The sequence below is a fragment of the Vanessa atalanta genome, chromosome 13 (assembly GCF_905147765.1).
Source record: "Vanessa atalanta chromosome 13, ilVanAtal1.2, whole genome shotgun sequence".
Taxonomy (NCBI): Eukaryota; Metazoa; Arthropoda; class Insecta; order Lepidoptera; family Nymphalidae; genus Vanessa; species Vanessa atalanta.
Window position 1 is genome coordinate 5,564,971 of NC_061883.1, and position 21,052 is coordinate 5,586,022.

General features: G+C 32.2%; 2 protein-coding genes across 2 annotated transcripts; both read right to left on the reverse strand.

The window, feature by feature from the left end:
* Positions 1-2,012: 2,012 nt before the first annotated feature.
* LOC125068304 (replication protein A 70 kDa DNA-binding subunit-like) lies at positions 2,013-13,315 on the reverse strand. The gene is made up of 11 exons (XM_047677412.1): positions 13,009-13,315; positions 12,423-12,670; positions 12,012-12,275; positions 8,111-8,270; positions 7,505-7,709; positions 6,972-7,084; positions 4,171-4,242; positions 3,623-3,771; positions 3,177-3,435; positions 2,853-3,038; positions 2,013-2,567 (listed from the first exon to the last, which is right to left on the reverse strand). Exons 1-11 carry the CDS (start codon positions 13,039-13,041, stop codon positions 2,457-2,459), a joined length of 1,800 nt encoding a protein of 599 aa, XP_047533368.1. The 5' UTR covers positions 13,042-13,315; the 3' UTR covers positions 2,013-2,456.
* Positions 13,316-15,153: 1,838 nt separating this feature from the next.
* LOC125068100 (replication protein A 70 kDa DNA-binding subunit-like) lies at positions 15,154-20,828 on the reverse strand. Its single transcript, XM_047677108.1, has 11 exons — positions 20,654-20,828; positions 19,499-19,746; positions 19,082-19,339; positions 18,286-18,448; positions 17,220-17,424; positions 16,989-17,101; positions 16,844-16,915; positions 16,431-16,585; positions 15,920-16,178; positions 15,614-15,808; positions 15,154-15,435 (listed from the first exon to the last, which is right to left on the reverse strand). The coding sequence occupies exons 1-11, from the start codon at positions 20,684-20,686 to the stop codon at positions 15,325-15,327; spliced, it is 1,812 nt and encodes a 603-aa protein (XP_047533064.1). The 5' UTR covers positions 20,687-20,828; the 3' UTR covers positions 15,154-15,324.
* Positions 20,829-21,052: the final 224 nt, after the last annotated feature.

Sequence of the window (21,052 nt, forward strand, 5' to 3'; positions counted from 1 at the left end):
AGTGTGGTAAACATACAATATGTTTGTTATAATCTATACTAATATTATAAAATAACGTGATAGTAACTCTGTTTGTCGGTCTGTCACACTTTCACTTCCAAACCAATGAACAGAATTTGACGAAATTTGGTATGAAGCAAACTTGAACTCCATGAAAGGACATAGGCTATATTTCTACCAAACACATGACAACCAACCCCTAAAACGCGAGCGAAGTTGCGGGCGACAACTAGTGTGTTATAAATAAATGTTATTGAGAAGAAATATGTTGCGTGTTTTGTAATATAATAAAGTAAAAAATTAAATTATATATGAGTCGCCCACGCGTCGATTCTTATATCGGTAGCGGCGTCAACAATTCATAATATAAATAGGTATTAATTTTGCATAAATAATTTTGTTACATCTATCTAAAGACCCATCCATCACATATTCTAAAGGAAAGTTAGTGTAACAACAGGTACAAGCGGCCGAACTAAGATTACACTTCAGTCCCCAAGGTTGATAGCACATTGGCGATGTAAGGAATATTAAAATTTGTTTACGCCTTATTGACTACTTACCGTCAGGTGGCCTCTTTCCCCTATGTGAAAGTTTTTATGTGGCCTGTGCCCAGGACGCCGGGTACACCGGTATACCCAATACAAAACCAGTGGTACCATCTCCACGGGATCGCTTTCGCTACCGTGACGAATTTGCATGTCCGTCTAGCTATGTTATAGTGTTTTGTTGCTATAGAATTTTTAGTGTTCCATTCGATTAAGGGTACTGATTCCGTATCTGAGCAATCGGATTCAGAGGGTTGATGTAAATGGAAAGAGATCTCCCACGGCTCCAGTTAATGAGGGCGTCCCTTAATGATCAACTCTTACTCCATTTCGCTTCCTCGTTTATATAAATGATTTTTTTAGGTAATAAACTCGAGATAGTATTGTTTGCTGATGATATTTCTTTAATATCTAAAATAAAAATACTTCTTTCAATATATGACGATGTGAACAATGCTCTCTCTGAAATAGTATTTTGATTTAGTGTTAATAATATAATGTTAAATATTAAAAAAGACAAAATGTATTAAATTCACTACTCTCAATGTCAAAACGAATGTACTTTTAAATGGGGAAGCATAAGATGTTTTAGAAACAACAGAGTTCCATGGTATTACAATAGACTCTAAGATCCAATGGGGCCCCCATATTTTTATATGGGCGAATACACTCAGCTCTGCAACCAATGCGGGAAAAAAATTAGACTTTTGACTGACGTAGATACGGCTCGCCTGGTATATTTTAGTTATTTTCACAATATAATGGCTTATGGCATTATACTCTGAGGTAATGCAGCTGCTATTAATACAATTTTTGTATTGCAGAAGAGGACTATTCGTGCCATATATAGCCTGGACCCAAAAGATTCGTTAAGATGTAAATTTAAAGAAATTAAAATAATTACTGACGCTTCTTAATTTGTTTTTGTATTTAATGTATTTTCCAGAAATTGTGTCGTTCATACTATTAATACTAGGAACAAGAATAAACTTGTTACTCCAAGTACCCGATTACACAGGGTTAGTGACTCTTTTTTGGAGCAATGTATAAGTTTTACAACAGGATCCCAGAAAACGTTCAAAAATATTCAATTGTAAAATTTAAAAGAATCGTTAAAGAGCGTTTGTGTGCTAAAGGATATTACAACACTAATGACTTCCAGGCTGTTTCAAATAACGAAAATATGTTTATTATTATTGTTCATGAATTAACATGAAAGTTACTTGTTATTATGAAATTAAAAAAAAAACCCGCTGAGTTTCTTTCGCCAGTTCTTTTCAAGTCCGAATTTCCGAACTGGTGATAGATTTTTGACTATGAATTCGCAAGTGTAAGACTTCCCCACATTGAATAAACATTTGTGACTGACTTTTTTTGACTAACAAGATAAGGAGTTTTGTAAATAAAAAACTTTTATTTAAAAAATATATATATGTATAAGTCATCATTAATTCATTTGTGTGTACATACTAATTGTAAATATAATTGAAAGTTAAACTTTTATATAGTTTTAAAAATGTAACATGGAGGTGGTTTCCTCAAAATGTATAAGAAATATTAAAAATTGTATATTAAAAAAATGTATAATTTCATTTCATGTCAAGCTATTTTCAATAGCATTTTTAATTTAATGGAACAACATTTTATATAAATTGTTTAACCAATAACGAATGTAAATAATTCTTATTCAACAATGATACTTAATTCAATTTTAAAATGATTAATATATAGCCCGTTACTAAAGTAACCGGTATCCTATGCTATGCACGGAAATGCATATAAAATATGATTTATATAATAGTATAATAATTGTGATGTCATGTAAGTACATTTATGCGAAATATTATTAGTAAAGTAAGTAACATTTTAGTGAGTTGTGCAGCGAATGTTAGTCGGAAATATAAATAATTACACTTGAATTCCGCTTAGAGCTTCGATACTTTTGATAAATCTTGAGTTTGCATCCATGTAGTTTACCGGTTGAGCGCTCATCACTGTCGTTCGTAACCGTGCTTCATTCTAAAAAGAAATATTTAATTTATTGACAATTAACAATCTTATGATATGAGATGACTTTTTTGTTGGTGCTAATTATCGAAATGAAACTGGTAAGAACTTCTTAATTTTCTTTAGTAATAAAAATAGCTTTACGAATGTTTTCAGATATTTCAAAGAACATTATGGAATGTTTTCATAGAACATCACGGTTCGAATAGTTAAGAATCCAGAGAAACGCTTTCGCGTAATAGGGTTCTAACGTAAAGCATATTTTTTATAAATATATTTGATTTATTATTAACTTACGTCGTAATTTTCTCTCAAATTGAACAAGAAAGTTTTAAAATTGATTTCATCAAACAAGCGTCCATATCCTTCCTTGTCGTTCTGCAACATGTAGCTTACTTCATTAGCGGACTTTCCGAGCATGGACTCGGCGACTTCATTAAAAGCAGTAATTGTATGGTCGCCGGTGGGGTCGGAGATGGTTCCCTTTAAAATGATTTGTTTGGATTAATGTTTTGTATGTTCGTAGATTATTTAAGCCTGAATGAAATCAGTGATTTGATGGCTAGTATCGTACGTCTAATTATTTTTTTGCTCAACTTGTCATGAGGCGTTCGAACTTACCCCCAATAACAGTCTGTATTTGAAGTTAGGATATTCTTTTCCACATTTTTTGCAACAGAACATGCCATTTTCTTGGTTCTCCACTTTTTTGTTGCAGTGTTCTTGTGGACAAGCTTTATATACTACGTTGTCCGACAGTGTATAGATGACCACCCCCAGTAAGTTGTAATATACGCTGTTATTGGCACAGCGTGTTCTACGCGTCTCCGCCTCTTTAAGCGTTATCCATTCGGTTCTTCCTCCCGCCAAACCGCCCTCTCTGAAAAATTAGATATTTAAAATTAAAATAAATAAGAAATATTTTTTAGATGAATACCAAGCTGTATTGTACTGTATTTATAATTGATGTAGTATTTGTTGTAAGAGGTCATTGTTTGAATTGTGAGGCGGGATGTTATCTTTGCGGAAGCTCTGCCGTGCTCGTACGACGGCGAGCTTGTGGGTACCTGGCAGAGATGTTGACAAATTCTGCAGAAGCGCCGCCGTGGTCGTACCAGCCGCGCAGGCGGTGCGCGTCGGGCAGGTCGGGGTTGGTCTGCAGCATGGTGGAACACGATAGCGATTTGATGCCGTTGAAATCCACTAGTCGAGCGCCCTGATAGCCATTCGATAGATAGTATAATTAATCACTCACTAAAATATCGCTCTTAGTTATTGATGATGTTCCGATAATCATAACCAGAATATTTAATATTAATAATTAATAAATAGTTTCTTATATTTTCTTTTTGATGTTTCGATTATCATAACCAGAATAAGGACGTCCATGTGTAAAAGTCGGAATAAACCCATTTTTGTATTAAACGCGGAGATTATTGCACGAATTTAATATAATTAGGTTCTGTAAGCTTTCATGATCGATGACTTGAAGATCACGAGTTGTAAGTAAATATATGAAACTTATTTATAGAAAGCTTTAAGAGTTATATACAGAAATTAAAATTTAGACAAGTATGAAATTGTGCAATAAGTGTAAAATTATTTGTAAATTTACCTTTAAAGCAATTACTGTATTTGTTGTGGCATCAAAATTTTCGGCTTCGTTACCCCATAGCTCTACTGTGATCTAAAAACATAGAATTTTATCGTTTTAGTTACATTGTGTCCTAAACCAAACAGCGATAAGATGGAAAGCTGGCCATATCTTAAATTAAGTATCGATGGTAAAACAGCGAATCTGTGGTTCTATATCTGTCTCTTTCCCTTACCAGCCAGTTTTATTTTCTATCTCAGAAAGGAAGCATGTCATAGAAATGTCAGTATATGTCTATAGCGTTTGTGAAGTTTGCTGGAAAATAAGTATTTAAAATATTTTCAAGTTTATATTGTATTATAAAACAGCATCATTATCATTATCATCTCAACCGTAGGACGTCCACTGTTGGACGTAGGTCTTCCCCAAAGATCGGCACAACGACCGGTCTTGTGCAGTCCGCAACCAGCGGCTTCACGCGATCTTTTCCAGGTCGTCAGACCGCCTTCCTACGCTGCGTCGTCCGGTCCGTGGTCACCACTTGAGAACTCGTCGCCTCATCGGCCTTCGATTCTTCGAGCAATGTGCCCCGCCCACCACTTAAGTATGGCAATTATTCGGGCTATGACCTTAGTTATTTTGCGGATCTCCTCATTTCTGATTCGATCTCGCAGAGAAACTCCGAGCATACTGTTCAAAGTCCGCCGCTCAAAGGGCAATGGAGCGGGCTCCATTCTTATGAGGCCTATTGTGAAGGACCACTTGTCAGAACCGTAAGTCATCACTGGTAACACACACTGGTCAAAGACTTTTGTCTTGAGACACTGCGGTATATGGGACGAGAAGATTTTTCCTAGTTTCCCGAACACTGCCCAGCCGAGTTGGATTCGACGGTTAACTTCATCGACATCTTCGACTGTAGATTCTCTGATGTTTATGCGAGTGGGCACAACATGGAAGTTCGACATAATCTTCGTTGGGAGGCTTTACCGAAGTCATCGATCATTGTGTGTAGGTCTTCCATGGTTTCAACCATGACTACTAAGTCGTCAGCAAACCGAAGGTGAATGATGTACTCGCCGTTAATGTTGATGCCATATCCTTCCCAGTCCAGAAGCTTAAAAAAATAAGTTTCGAGTTCTGATCCTGTGGTCGGACTGGATGATACAACTCTGCCATTGTCGGTCTTCTCTTTTGTCAGCTGGCTTTGCCCGATAGACAGATCTCTTGCGAACATCTTAGAGCCCTTATTCCGCTCTATTGCCTCTTTAATACGGTTAGTATTAAACTGGCGTAGTTCTCGAGTCAGAGACTTTGAGATCTGCCTATTTAGCTGCCGGTACTTGGCCGCATCGTCTGAAGACTGCAGAATCATATCGCGTCTGTCCGTCATTAAAACAGCGTTACCTCTGAATTATAAACAAGTTCAAATGTTTTGATCCACTAATATATACTTCAAAAAATGTTTTCAACTAACTTTTCATCGATTTCGGTACTGTAATACTATTTTTTCATAGTGACCAATTCAGTTTTACAAAAGGTCGCTTGACGACCGATAAGGGAATAGAACTATGGGACAAAATCAGGAATGCTATTGGAGTATTCTGTCTAAAGCATTTGATTCTTTTTTAACTTCATAATTAATTCAAACAATGCAACAACTTCCACAGTTTTCTTTAATGAAATAAAGTCTTCTAAATCTATTCTAAAAGTGGATGTGACTCAAGGATCATTTTAAGGTGCCTCTCTATTTCTTGTATATATACATGAAATTTCTTTGTATGTTAAAGATATTATATTATACTAGTTGTTACCCGCGGCTTTTACCGCCTAGAATATGAATATATTTACAAATTAACTTAAAATATTACGTTAATGTAAGACCTCTTTGTATACCACATTGGTGTGTATTTCAACCCTCAGGGTAGAATATTCAGAAATGCTTAACACGTTTCAACTCATTTTTATTCGGTATCCCAAAAATAAAATTTCTAGCTTCTACCTTAAAAAATTACGGACTTCTAGACTAACCTGTATACGTAATGTTAACCCAATTTAACTCCTTAGGCGTAAAATATCCAGAAACGCTTAAATGCGAATCAAGCCAATTTTCATCGGTATCCCAAAAAAAAAATCATATTTTTAACTGAAAAAATGACGGACTTCCATAAAAATTTTACATCCCATATTTCACCCCCTCAGAGGTAGAATATCAAGAAACGTTTAAATAGGTATCTAGTCATTTTTAATCAGTATTCCAAAAATAAAGTTTCATGTTTTTAACTTAACAAATGACTGACTCTCATAAATCATCTCTTATTTCACCCCCTTAGAAGTAGAATATCCAGACACCCTTAAATATTTATGTACTCATTTTTAATCAGTATCCTATAAATAAAGAATTATGATTCTGACTTAAAAAATTACGGACTTCCATAAAATCGTTCATTCCCTATTTTACAAATTTCCAAAATTTCCTCCTTAATGGGTTTCATGATATGTTAGTTTATAAGTGTACAGCCTAAAATATAAGTTTTATGTTTCTAGTTCTAAAAAAGATAATACTTTCAACAACTTACAACCTTTCATCTCCCTTTTCAAACCTTTACAGCAGCTTATTAGGCTCTAGACTTTGTGTACCAAATTTCATTTAAATCGGTCCAGTAGTTTTGGCGTGAAAGCGAGATAGACAGACAGAGTTACTTTCTCATTTATAAAACCTTCTAACTTACTTTAGAAATGCATCTTTCGGTCGTAAGTAATAAAGAATAAATTTTGCAATTATGCAGTTTTAAAAATATGTTCTAATAAAAATCACGTACCGCAGCATAGGACTGGTCTACCAGTGTGATTTCTCTCTTTTTTAGTATTTTCCCAGTGTTTTTTGCTGTGCGCTCCTGTAGATCAGAAGCCATCTTACAAACACCTATAACGTCTGCGGAAGAGATATATTTAGTTAGTAGGAAAAATAAATGAAATTATCATAAGCGCGAGCATGGTGGAGTAACTGTATGTGAGTAATCGCTATTTCGCTTCAGTAGCGCGTTTTCGCTCCGAATGGCGCGTCTCTCCACATTCAATTTTATCAGCGTTCGTTAATATTGAGTGGCGCTCGTACTTACAATATGTCTAAGCATGCGTGAGACCATTAACATAATTGCAAACGGGCAAAAAAATATAAATTAGATTATATGATTACTTTGACTTTAAGTTTAGGGACAGACGTGAGTGAATGAATATGTACCCCTAGTATTTAAAAGTGCAGCGACGTAACCAACTTCAGGTCATTCAACTTAGATGGCGCTTGTTGTAACATTTCATGCTTACAATGAACGATGTTTAAAATATCACTTACCCATAAACGCGCCAGGGCTCTTGTTAGCGATGTCGCTAATGGACAAAAAGTTGTACTTAACAGTTGGTAATGTTGATACATTATCAAAACATTCTGCTATCACGGTATCTGTTTGGAACATCAACTCGTAATCATTATTTAACTTGTTAAACTGTTTATTCGCCAGCTTGATTTTACAAGAACTGATGTAGTAGACTCTGTTCACCTGAAAAAAATATATGATAATTCTCGCTTTGTCAAGTGGTTAGTGGCTGGGTTCATGTCTCGGGTCTGGCCACAACATTTACTATGTTTCTCTTAACTCAATTTCAGACACAGCCCGGAGTTTATATGACACTCCCATGCCTCGGAATGCGCGTTAAACCTACGCCTGCAAGATTGCAGGGCATAATTTGCGGCAGAACTTCGGACTAAAGACTGCGGGAATAGAGTTCATTCACATAAACTTTGTAACTCTCACTATATTATTTACTTTGAGCATCCCGAGTTAGTTTTGTACAAATTAGATAAAGTAGTTATTATTAATCTCCAATGCAACTTTTTTTCAATTATGTAATATATGCATATGTTTATGCCTCTATTGTCCAATCAATTTGCGATAAGAACCTCTATTTTATTATAGAACTTGTCACAGTCGTCATTAAAAGCGGTCGCTGCGATTTCTCCTCCGTCGTCACAAAGAACCAAATTGAAATATTTTCCATTGTTTGATTTTCCATAAGTTTTAACCTCAGTTTTTTTAAGGACACGTGCCTTAATACACCATCTACAAATAAATAATGTTTAATTTTTAGATATATGTATTTATAAATAATTATGGATTAAATTTATTCTTCTTTATTTACTATCATTTGGAAAAAGAATATCAATATTTATATGCATTGAGTGTTTTATATTGGACAAATATTAATCTTTTCTTGTACGAATTATTAAGAGAATATAATTTCTCCGTAAAAGAAATTCAGGTAAGATAATATTAGCTTTTAAAGCTTAACAATGTTTTGGGTTGCGGTACCGTCTCTAAGCTGAGCGAATCTTTATTCGCTAACACTGATTACTGCTAGTGGCTTAAAAGCATCTTTTAATGTCTATAAAATATAAAAATTGTATATTGTTTTTAATATATTTTAATGCATAAGGCCTTGATGCCCTGTTATCAATAATATATACATACAATAATATATGTTTTGTGTTTGTGTGATAATTTTTATCGAAATTACAATGCCGCTCAAAGTACTCGGTCACTATAAATAACAGCACAAGCATTTTGTAAAGGTAATGTAATAATTGAAACGACTTCATAATGATTTTAAGTACTTATTAGACCTTTTTTAGACAAAATAACAATCTTATTTTAAATATTACAATTCTTTGTTTTTAATTACAGTCGCAAAAGTTTCAGCAAACAGCCACTAGTTTATCCAAAGGAGCCTACGTTATCTTCTTCTATTTGTATCGCAGTTTCCTCACAAACGACATTTTCATACTTGCCCTGACTTTTGAGCTGAGCGCATAATAATTCTATTGGGTACAAGTTCAGCGACTTTGGAAGTCATTTCATAATTTTATGTACCAGTTTTTGAAACCTCCCTTCCTTTGGATCCAAAAACTTTAAATTTAGACTTTATAGTCTAAGAGTATTTTTTTCTAGTCTGAAGTTTTCCAATCTACACAAGAGTGTAGAGTACACAAAATTTAAAGTCCAGGCAAGTCTCTTATTATATTAGTTTTAAGACCACTCAGTATATATTAAGTTCTTGTTCTTTTCTCGCTACAAAAACGCATTACGCGTTTCCCCCTCGTGAAGTGGGACACGCCGGTGCCCAGGACGACTAGAACACCGGAATACCAAGTAAAAGAGGTATTTTTACCTTAATGACACTGACATCTTTACACTGCCCACGTTGAACTGTGCTGTTATTTATGGTACACGTCTATCACTTTTGTTCATTACAGCTATGCTTAAATCTTAACTAGAAGTTTTAAATTACTGTAAGTTTTGTATTACTGCAAATTGTTTCTTCTTCAATTTTTTAACAATATATTCAACAGTTCGCCTTGTTAGTGTAACTTGTGTGTACTTGAAATCACTCAATTGCTTTTACTAGATTTATGAAGGCTAATAATTATGCCTTAACAATTGAGAATATATTTTGAGTTTACCAGTTTTGTTAAAAACAAAAATAAAGAAATAAGTAAAAAACAAGAAAATACACGACTAAGATAATGAGCCATGGAGTGTTATGTCTGGTCGAAGTTAAGCTAATGCAAGCACTGTTGTAGTAGATACACTAAATTTTATTAATCATTTCACCCAGTATGTTCATCAAAACAGGAAGTTCAGTAAAAAGTTTACCTTCGAATAATCGACGGTAAATATTTTGTTTTTATCGTCGATTATTAAATAATATCTACGATCGAATATCGTAATAACAAAAAAAATTTTTACCTTTTTAAAATAGAAACGTATTTTGCGATAAGGTGTTTCATGATATGTATGTATGTGTTTGTAATATATAAAGAAAAATCCAAGTGGCCAAATACTTTAAATGTGAGTTTTGCGCACATTATGTTGTTTATCATATTGCCATGCTCTTCAACTAATTTTACAATTGAGTTATTATTTTTATCAATATTTTTAAAGAATTTCATAATGTTAAATAAGTTAAAAAATAATATTTTTGTCGACTACTATATACACTTCCTAAAATTTTAAAAAAATATGGATAGATAGATAAGATCTTTTAATAATATCAATTTAATAAATATGAAATATTTATTAATTAAATATGAAATATTTATTAAATTGTCTTTATCTGATAAATTTCTTCGAAATGTGTAGAGCAAATTTATAAAATTAGTTAAACAGTGTGTCAATATGATAAACAACACAATGTGGGCAAAAGTAATTTTTAATAAATTGAACCTATCAAACAGAATCGAGTATTTTCCCATTCAATCATTTTAGCACACTAAGACGTCTTGTAAGAATGATTCATACACCGTAATAGGCTATTTGACTGGTTTTTAAAATCCATTTTATATTATTTAGTAGAGGTTAAGGAACCCAGTAAAAGTTTTGTAATTCTAGTACATATCTGCTGAAATATATCAAATTAAAAATTCCATATTTCATTAGCGCGCGAAAACGCTACTTTGACAATATGGCGCTGCAATGGGGTTGATGACGTCACTTACCTGTATTGTAATCTGTGGCACATATAATCCACATACAGTAGGCAAACGAGGTTAATGAGCAAGTGACATCATCATAAGCCCGACCAATCAAGAGCGGTTTGTGTCACATGACAAACGTTTAAAAAAATGCATTTTTATTTATGGATTTTTGAATAAATTATTTATTATTTTCAATTTTCGTTAATAAATAACCATTTTTAAACTTATAATAATAATTAGTAATACTGATTACAATAATTGACACTTTATTTTTCTCATTGTCAAATAGCCTATTTATATAGCTGTTACCCGCGGCTTTTCTCGCGTAGAATATGAATATATTAACAAATTAACTTAAAATATTATGTTAATGTAAGACCTTTTTGTGACCACATTGGTGAGTATTATAGCCCTTAGGGTAGAATATTCAGAATCGTTCAAATAGGTATCAACTCATTTTTAATCGGTAGCCCAAAAACAAAGTTTCATGTTTTTAACTTAAAAAATGACGGACTCCCATAAAAATTTTCAACCCTTATTTCATCCACTTAGTGGTAGAATATCAAAAAACACTAAAATTCGTATTTACTCGTTTTTAATAAGTATCCCAAAAATAAAGTTTCATGTTGTTAATTTAAAAAAAGACTGACTCCCATAAAAAAATTACAACCCTTTTTTTACCCCCTTAGTGGTAGATTATCTAGTAAAGCTTAAATATGTATCTACTCATTTTTTATCAGTATCCCAAAAATAAAGTTCATGTTTCTAACTTAAAAAATAACGGACTTCCATACAAACGTTCAACCCCTATTTCACCCCTTTAGGGGTAGAATTTCCAATTTTCGCTCCATAGTGGGTGTCTTGATAAACATATCATAAACTAACAAGTTTATAAGTGTATATATAAGTTTTATGCTTCTAGTTCTAAAAATAACAATGCTTTCAACAACTTACAACATTTCATCCCCCTTTTCAACCCTTTACAGCCCTTTTTTTTCAAATAAAAAGTAGCCTATGTCCTTTCTCAGGCTCTAAACTATTTGTGTACCAAATTTCATTAAAATAGGTACAGTAGTTATGACGTGAAAGCGAGACAGACAGACAGACAGACAGACCGAGTTACTTTCGCATTTATAATATTAATATGGATTTTTTTATAGTACTGAAAATAAATTCAATAAATTATTATTATAACAATAACAATGAAAAATTAATAATTATTTTAGATTCCATCATGACTTGGCCTGCTACCAACAAAACTAATTGTTACTTGTTATGACACCTGTCCATATGTCTATTTCACGTAAATAATAATGATTGGATTGCTTACTTGCTTTTGTAAGGAGTTAGACTTCGAATTGGGATAGTCAATTTGGAATTACCAACACTAGTATTGTAACTAGTGCCAGCCAAAGGCTTAGGTGTTGTGCTAGTAGAAGCAGGGCTGGCTATCCGAGTTGGTGTTACTGAAGCTGGAGTTTGTGCTGGAACTTCAGATGCAGATGTACTAATCCATGATTGAGGATTTCCAAGTTTTTTACCAACTTCTTTGCCTTGTGCTATGATATTTATGTCTAAGATAATTATCATCCTCCTAAAAAATGCAAGCTTTAAATACTTTATTTTTGTAAAAAATATTGTTTATATCTTACAAGGAGACATCAGATATGTGGGTCAGGGAATTCAATCAACCACAATAACTCCACCACAAAGGTCTTCTTGTTAGTATTATAAAAATTACCTGTCATCATTCTCATCATTTTTCAGAATTGTAGTTTCAAACTTATTAATTTGTACTACTGAAAAGAGGCAAAGTTCCCCAGAATAGAGTTTTTGGTGTAGTTGTGTTGCTAATATAGCAAAGCTATGAAAATGTATGCCATCAGATATCTGTAGTCTATATCTCTCATTGATAGAACTCCCTTCAACTTTTGAAATGCCAAGGACTTGTATCACAGGATTTTCATAAACTCCACCTTTCATTATAATCTATTAAAAATATAAAATATAGTTAAATATTCTTTCTTTATTAGAAGCACTTTAAAAAGGTAATAATACAATATTAATATATAATAATACTTAAGGCTATCCTAAAACATTGGCTATCTAGAATATTCTAGACCTATGGGTACATATATTTTTGAGTTTTATATACAATAATTTATTATGACTTAAAGAAGTATATCAAAATAAAAAAATCACCTGTCAATCAAAAGTATTAAATATTTAAAAAATATATTAGAGCGAGTATTAATAAGTATTTTTAGAGAAAATTAACAATTTAAAACAAAGTATTTAAATATATCTAAAAAAGAACTCTTACTCACTTCGAGAGAGCCATTTGACAATGTATAAGACATTGCAAATAATTTAAAACGAAGTGCTGAGAGATCAATACTTTTGGGCAGGTTCAAGTTGAAGTTTAAGTCGCTCGATTATATGTTGTTAGTCCACACTTGTCTGCACTATACACGTTACATTGAAATTTAAAAAACTTAATATGATGTGTGCTAAGTGCTTATTAGCACGTAGTACTAATGCACGTAAGCAAGTTGTTTCCAGTGTGAAATTATTGCAGTGCATTTGATTTTGTAATTCTTATTATTGATACTACCAATCACTGCAACTTACAAGTAATTTTACAATCTTTGCTACTATTACTGCCCAATCAGAGCTCAGCTGACAGCTCTGAGTAATACAACTGTCAAATTACGGGGTCGGGAAATACCCGTTAGTAACATTTTTTTTTTATAGTTATGTACAAGAGGCAATTCAAAGAGCCTATTTTAATTTTAATTATGATTTTTTTTCTAATATTATTTAACGTTTTTACTAATATTATTTATTCCAATTTTAATACTATTTTGTGTGTGTGGCTTTTTTATTGAACTTATTTTTGAACATGTATATAATTAAACTGTAGATAGATTTTGGTTTGATTTCAATGTTAATAGATATTGACACTTCTTGGCTTTTATTTATTTGTTATCTATAAAGTAAAATCCACCAATGCGTAATGGAAAAGTGTCTTCACTCTTCTTTAACGTTTTACGCTACAATTGCTTTTTTATATAGTAACAGAAAACATGTGTGGCTTAAAAGGACCAGATATTCATTAAAAAAAATCAACATTACTTTGTGACTTGTTCTTATTTTCTCGTTTACAAGACCGATAACAAAGACCTTTAAACTTCAACCTAACAATGCAGCGTAACTATAGACTATTCCAATGGAAGTAGGAAAAAATATAAACAAACCTTAGATTTACGTATTTCATGCGATTTCTAAGAATACTGCGATATTGTGCACTACTAATGATTAATGTATCTTTATTTTAGTGTTGCATATCGATAGTCCACTATCGATAGACTATCGGTAGACTATCGATAGTTAAGGTGTAAGCGATACTATCGATAGTCTATCGATAGTATTGTCACGTGTCAATACATAGATAGTATCGATACTATCGATAGCTTCCCATGAGCAATACTATTGATACTATCGATTGTTTTGCAAAAACCATTACTTTTAACCTAAACTATCGATAGTTATGTGCTATCGATACTGGCTAGTAATTTCCGATAGTATTACTTTCTCAAGATTTTAGTAATTTATTAGGCCAACTATAGTGTATATTTAAATAAATGAAATTTAATTTATAACAATATTTGTTTTTAGAATTGAGACATTTTGTGCGGAATAATGAAAAAAGAAAAATTTAAATGTGAAAAATGTTGTCAATATTTTTTGTGGTTGATTTATGAATAAACATTATAAATACTCATAACATTAAAAAAAAAATTTAGGAGAAAGGTGGCATTACAATGAAACTTTTTTGTAGTAATCTTGAGTGTAGCGATTAGAATACATTACCAATACATTACTTACAGTAGATGAAGCCTGCGCTAGAATACAGCGATTTCTTTACCACTAAGTTTTTGTCAGAACTTCTACAGACAAGAGATAAAACAGCTACTAGTCATTTCAATTCCAAAACGTCGGATACCATTCTGATCACATCCAAGATTAACAGATTATACTCAGTTGCTTCCTTTTTTTTGCGAGATCTAATTAGAATTGGAAATACAAGCTACTTCGAAATCCATTCTGATATTGATTACTTATATGCCGTAGTGTTTGTTATTTATAAAAAATAATTTGAAACAAAAAGGTAGTCGTTTGTAACTTTAGGCTAAAACTTCTTAACTAGTTTGTTATTTTGTTTTATAAGAGTTCATCCTGTTTTTTTTTGTCTTTTGTTACTGGCAAATAATTTCACTGAGTCAGCTGTATAAAATAAGTTGTCTCTTCTGGTAGCCATAACGTATCGATGTTGTTATATGGCAAGGGCAGTAAATAATAATAAAACATAAACATGTTACGAAAATATATTTTTTTTTAGATTAGGATTAACCTTATAATTAAGTATTGAATGAAAAAGTTATTAATTGTAATCATAATTTGGCATTTATAATATGTAAAATAAATTTAAAAATAAAAGCTGAAACTGAATAACTATAATTTTACGATGTTAGTGTATGAAAAAACATAACATTGAGATTTCTTTACGAACTTAATTATTTTAAAGTTAATATTACAGGGTATAACAATTTTCACGAAGTAATAATTACATAATTATAAAATTACACTTCAATTCCACTCAAAGCTTTAATACTTTTGATAAGTCGAGCATTAGCATCCTTGTAATCTACTGGCTGAGCACTCATTACAGTTGTTTTCAGACGCGCTTCATCCTGTAAAAAAAAAGCAATTTATAAATAATATGTAAGTTAATACACTTGAACTTCAAGCATTATGCTATATCATCATTAAAATTAGTATACATTAATTGAATATAGTTTGATTGAGAATAATATTGATATAATTATAAAAAATGTTAAAAAAAAAAAAAAAACAAAGGCCGACACTTACGCTATAAGTTTCCATTTTAGTCCTGAATTTAAAGACGAAAGTTTTAAATTTCACTTCATCGAACAATTGGGAATATGCGTTCTTGTCGTATTCTGACATGCGACCTATTTCTTCGGCGGTCTTTCCAAGCATCGACTCAGCGGCTTCGTTGAATGCTGTAATTCTTTGGTCACCAGTAGGGTCGGATACATTAGCCTGGAAAATAGTTTTTACATTTATTAACCTGCTTGGTACAAAATGAAAGAATATCACTTGTAGAAAGATTCCATTTTGACAAGACTTTTTTAAATCATTAATGTAACTTACCCCCAAAAGCAGCCTGTATTTATAATTCGGATATTCTCTATTACACTTTTCACATCGGAACAGGCCATTCTCTTGGTCCACCAGCTTCTTGTTGCATTGTTCTTGTGGGCAAGCTTTATATACAGCGTTATCAGCGAATGTAAAAGTAAGCACCCCCAACAAGTTGTAGTAGTCGCCCTTTTCACCACTGCCTAGTTTTCGAGCTTCTGCCTCAGAAAATGTTATCCATTCGCCACTAACTCCTGATGAACCACCCACTCTGAAATATTACAATTATAATATAATTTAAAATGAAACAAAATAAAGACTTATTGGATCAAAGTTCTTTTACGCGGCTTACAGTAGAGTGAAATGGCAGAGTCATCTCCCAGGAAACCTTTCTCGGTTTTTTCTATTGTAAACTTTTTTTTTGGTTTTAACTTTATTACAACATTTAAGTAAATTGATTTTTTTTATAATTTTATTTGATATTACTTATGGTCGTGCAATAGCGAGCTGTAGACGTTCTTACCTGGCGGAGATGTTGACGAGCTCCGCGGAGGCCCCGCCGTGGTCGTACCAGCCGCGCAGGCGGTGCGCGTCGGGCAGGTCGGGGTTGGTTCGCAGCATGGTGCTCCCGAGGCACGATAGCGACTTGCTGCCGTTGAACTCTGCTAGTCGAGCGCCCTTAGGAATATTAAATTTAATTTAACTACAACATAATATTTGAAATTATATTAAATATAATTTCAAATATTATGAGTAGCATGTCAGATCTGGCGATCGGAATGAATATATCAGTTTTCAAATCCCATATATACCTGTATTTACAAGTAGTAAATAGTAATGTTCTATGATTATAATATTACTACTTGTCAGGAATATATATTTTTAAGTTACTGTTCAAGTTACTCAGCAATGTGATATATATAATGTAACATATACCTTTACAGCTATAACTGGATTTGTGTTGGCGTCAAAATTTTCGGCTTCGTTACCCCATAGGGTTAATGTTATCTGAAAAATTCAGACAAGAAATAGGTATAGATGCATAATTACAAATTTCACCAGGTAAAAAGACACCACATACTGCTGAACCCGATTGGTCGACTAGTGTAACTTCTCTTTTTTTTAGTAATTTCCCTGTGCTTTTTGCTGTAAGTTCTTGTAAATCAGAAGCCGCTCTGCAAACTCCAATAGTATCTGAGGAATATGATAAAATATGTTTTACTATAATAGAAATTAAACAATGGAATATTATACATTATTATTACATATTATAATGGAATATTATATGACCAATATTAGGAAGATAACTTACCCAGAATTGTATCTGGACTTTTATTGGCGATGTCACTAATGGCCAAAAAGTCGTACTTAACGGTGGGAACAGTCGATATGTCTTCTGTACATTCTGCCACGACGGTATCCGATGTAAAGGTCATCTCATAATCATTTTTTAAGCTGCTAAATTGCTTATTAGCTGTCTTTAGTTGGCAACGACTAATATAATAAACTTTGTCTATCTGAAAAAAAAGTGTAGATTTTTTTTAATAAAGTAGGGTCATATTAGTCACCACCAGTCTAATTGGTAGTGATCACTACCATCAATAGACATTGGAACCATATGAACATCGGGAACTGTGAGGTTACGTCCCTTGAGCCTGTTACATTTCCTTGGTTCAATCGGAATACAACAATACTTAGTATTGCTGTTTGGTTGTAGAATAAATAATGAGTGGGTGGTACCTAACCAGATGGGCTTGCATAGATATCAATACTAACCAAATGTATGTATGTTTGAGAAACATTAATGTCAAGTCTGATATAAGCTGCATATGTATATTTTTAATTTGTGCCTATAATTCATCATGAAGTAGTATAATATCATCAGAAAACATGCATAGATTAAATTCAGACACATGTATAACAACTTAGTCGTTGTATAGTAAGCGGCATGACTCAAGAGCACAACCTTGACCTTGCGTGATAGTACAAAGGTATCGTTGGATGAAAAATGTAGCTGAAAGCAAAAACGCTGCACGCGATTTCGTCCATTCCGTCAGTCGATGCTAGTCATCGATTTGACACTCACTTGTCTTTCGGGTACAATAATTTGACGAACTTGTGCCCGCTTCTGCCCATCACGAATCACGTCTCGGGCTAGCTATTCTATTACAGCATGGTTGAAAACTTCAAAACCTATTTCTTAAGTGAAGGTCGAAGGGGTATATATATATAGACTATTGATTGACATCCCATAAATATGGTAATATTTATTTTTGTAAATCAAACTGTATAGAAGTTCTTATGATAATTAATCAGTATCAATTATATGATGATAACTGAATATACAATAAAATATAACATAATTTCTGGGTACCAACCTGTATCATATCATAGAATTTTTCACACTCATTTCTAAAAGCAGTAGCTCTGATTTCACCACTGTCATCACACAAGTCCATGCTGAAAAGTTTTCCTTCACCCTTTGCATTGCTCCAAGTGCGAATTGCAGATTTATTCATAACTCTTGCTTTTATAACCCACCTAAAGAAAAAGAATAAAAATAATATCAGTATATTATAGATGTGTTAAATTGTGAAATATCATGTATGTATAATATTAATATTTAACATCCAGTTTGATACGAAATATATATGTCGACATATTCAATTCAGACATTTTATAGGCAAAAACTTTTATACTATATGTCTTAAGTAGTTTTAATATTTCATGCACAACATTTTCCGACAGACAAATAAGAAATACTTCTTAACAAAATAAAAGCAATATGATCACCTCACTGATAAGTGTAGACAATATTGTAAATCCAACTACCTAAAACATTGTGGATGAAATGGGCTACAGATTAAGTTGATATTTTAATACATTAGTATTCGGTTCAGTCAACATTAAAATTTAGTATGAGAAATATTTCTAAATATTAAACAACCAAGATGTTCATTAGTGAGTAGAAAATATGCAGTAATGATTACTATAAATCTTTAAATATAGACCACAGTATATGTAATATTATATCTAGATCTAATATTATTATTCATTAAATTTACTATTGCTCCTTAAAATAAAACAAAATTATGAAAAAGGATTAAAGCATCTCCAAATTATGTATGGGAAATATTGAGGAGTTTTTGCATAAACAATTATAGCTTTGCTTACTTATTTTGGTAAGGACTCAGACTGGCAATGGGATGAGTCATTTGAGAACCAAGAAGGCTAGAATTTAAATTCGAACCAGCTGAAGGTTTTGGGAAATTGTTTGAAGGCACCTGGCTGGGTTTAGGTGCGGGCTTAATAGGACTTGGTGCTGGAGCTGAAGATGCAGACTCTTCTGTCCATGATTGAGGATTTCCAATCTTTTTACCCACTTCCGTGCCTGGTGCTAAGATGGTTATATCTAAAATAATCATCACTCGTCTAAAACAAATATATATTTTTATTAGTTAAATTTTTTACATATTACAATAATTGAAAACATATCAGATCAAGTACCAAGTTATTGCTAAATATGTACAACTGAGGCAAATTTGAAAATTTCTTGATTCAGTATAATTTATTTCTTTTAATTGAACTTACTTTTCTCCCTTGCCAGTACTTTTCAATACTGAAGTAACAAATCTATCAATTTGTACTACTGAGTAATCGGAAAGTTCTCCTGTTATGAGTTTGTCATTCAATTGAGTTGCCAGCATAGCAAAGCTGTGAGAATGTTTACCATCGGACACTAGCAGCCTATACCTCTCGTTGGCACCACTTCCTTGAATTTTTTTGCTGCCCAAGACTTGCATTACTGGTTTTTCATAAACACCACCATTCATAATAATCTATTAAAAAAAAAAAATGATACTGTTTATTAATGTCCAAGCTGATTTCATAATAAGCCAGTTCTACAGATAATCTTTTTTTTTTAATGTGTGTTTGATTAATTATTTTGAATTATAATTTGCTATCATATATGTAAATAATAGTATATCAGTTCATGTTCAATCAAACACTTAATATTGTTTTTGGTAATTGTTCAATTAGTTCAATCTAGTATGAAAATCTTTTTTGTAATTTAAAGATTTAAAAAGTGTGGTTACTGTTCCTGAAAATAATGTTACAAATTATCAAAATAGATCTTGTTCATTTCTTGAAGGAATTGGGTTATTTTAGGTTTTAATTTGCTCAGTGTTTATATATAAACTCCATGTTAATAGGTTATTTAGATTTTCAAATGACTGGATTACTATATAATATAATTGGAAAACTATCAGGCTCAGGACGACCTGCCTCACTGAATTAAAACTGAATGTAAAATTTTCATGCTGCTTCAGAATAGCATCTTGGGCAGAAACAGCTCATAACTTTTTGCCAGACCCATTTGAGATTAAAACACTCAAGAGTCAGGATCTGGAGCCCTATGAACTACCCTCTAGACAAACGAGGATGTTACAAATAAAAGTTCTGAACAAATTTTATGCAAACAAATATTTCGTTCGTTTTTACGAATTAGGTGTAAACACAGTTTGGTTATCATGATAAGATCATGACAAATCAAGCATCCAATTAGCGACCATAATTTATTTAGTAAGTCCATTCTAGATAAATAAGATCCGAATTCATGAAATATTCCAGTATCTTAACCTATTACCCAATATTGTTATGGTAAAGTGGCATGCTCAAATATTACGTTACACCGGTAAATATTGTGACGATGGTTTAAAAACATTTTAACGTGCTTTTGCTTACCTCAAGAGAGCCATTAGATAATTTGAAATCCATTGCAATTAATTTTAAATGATAAGAAAACAATAATTGTAATTCAAATAATTTTATAAGAAAGAAACAATTCTAATACTCTATTGCGAAAATACAACAAAATATATTTTTTTGATTACCCGAAGCGATAACTTCAAACTTGACATAATATCTTTAAAAGTTTAAAAAAATTCTGTACTCTATACTATTTGAACTTGGGGTTGCCAGATGATTTTACATTTACCCCAAAATCAGATAAAACCTTTTTAAAACAACACTATTTGTAAGAATGTTATCTCGTATAATAAAGGATGTTAAATATGAAAAATATTAAATTTGTCATTTAAAAAGGAAACTATATAATCATAATTACTTTTAGTAATAAAGAGT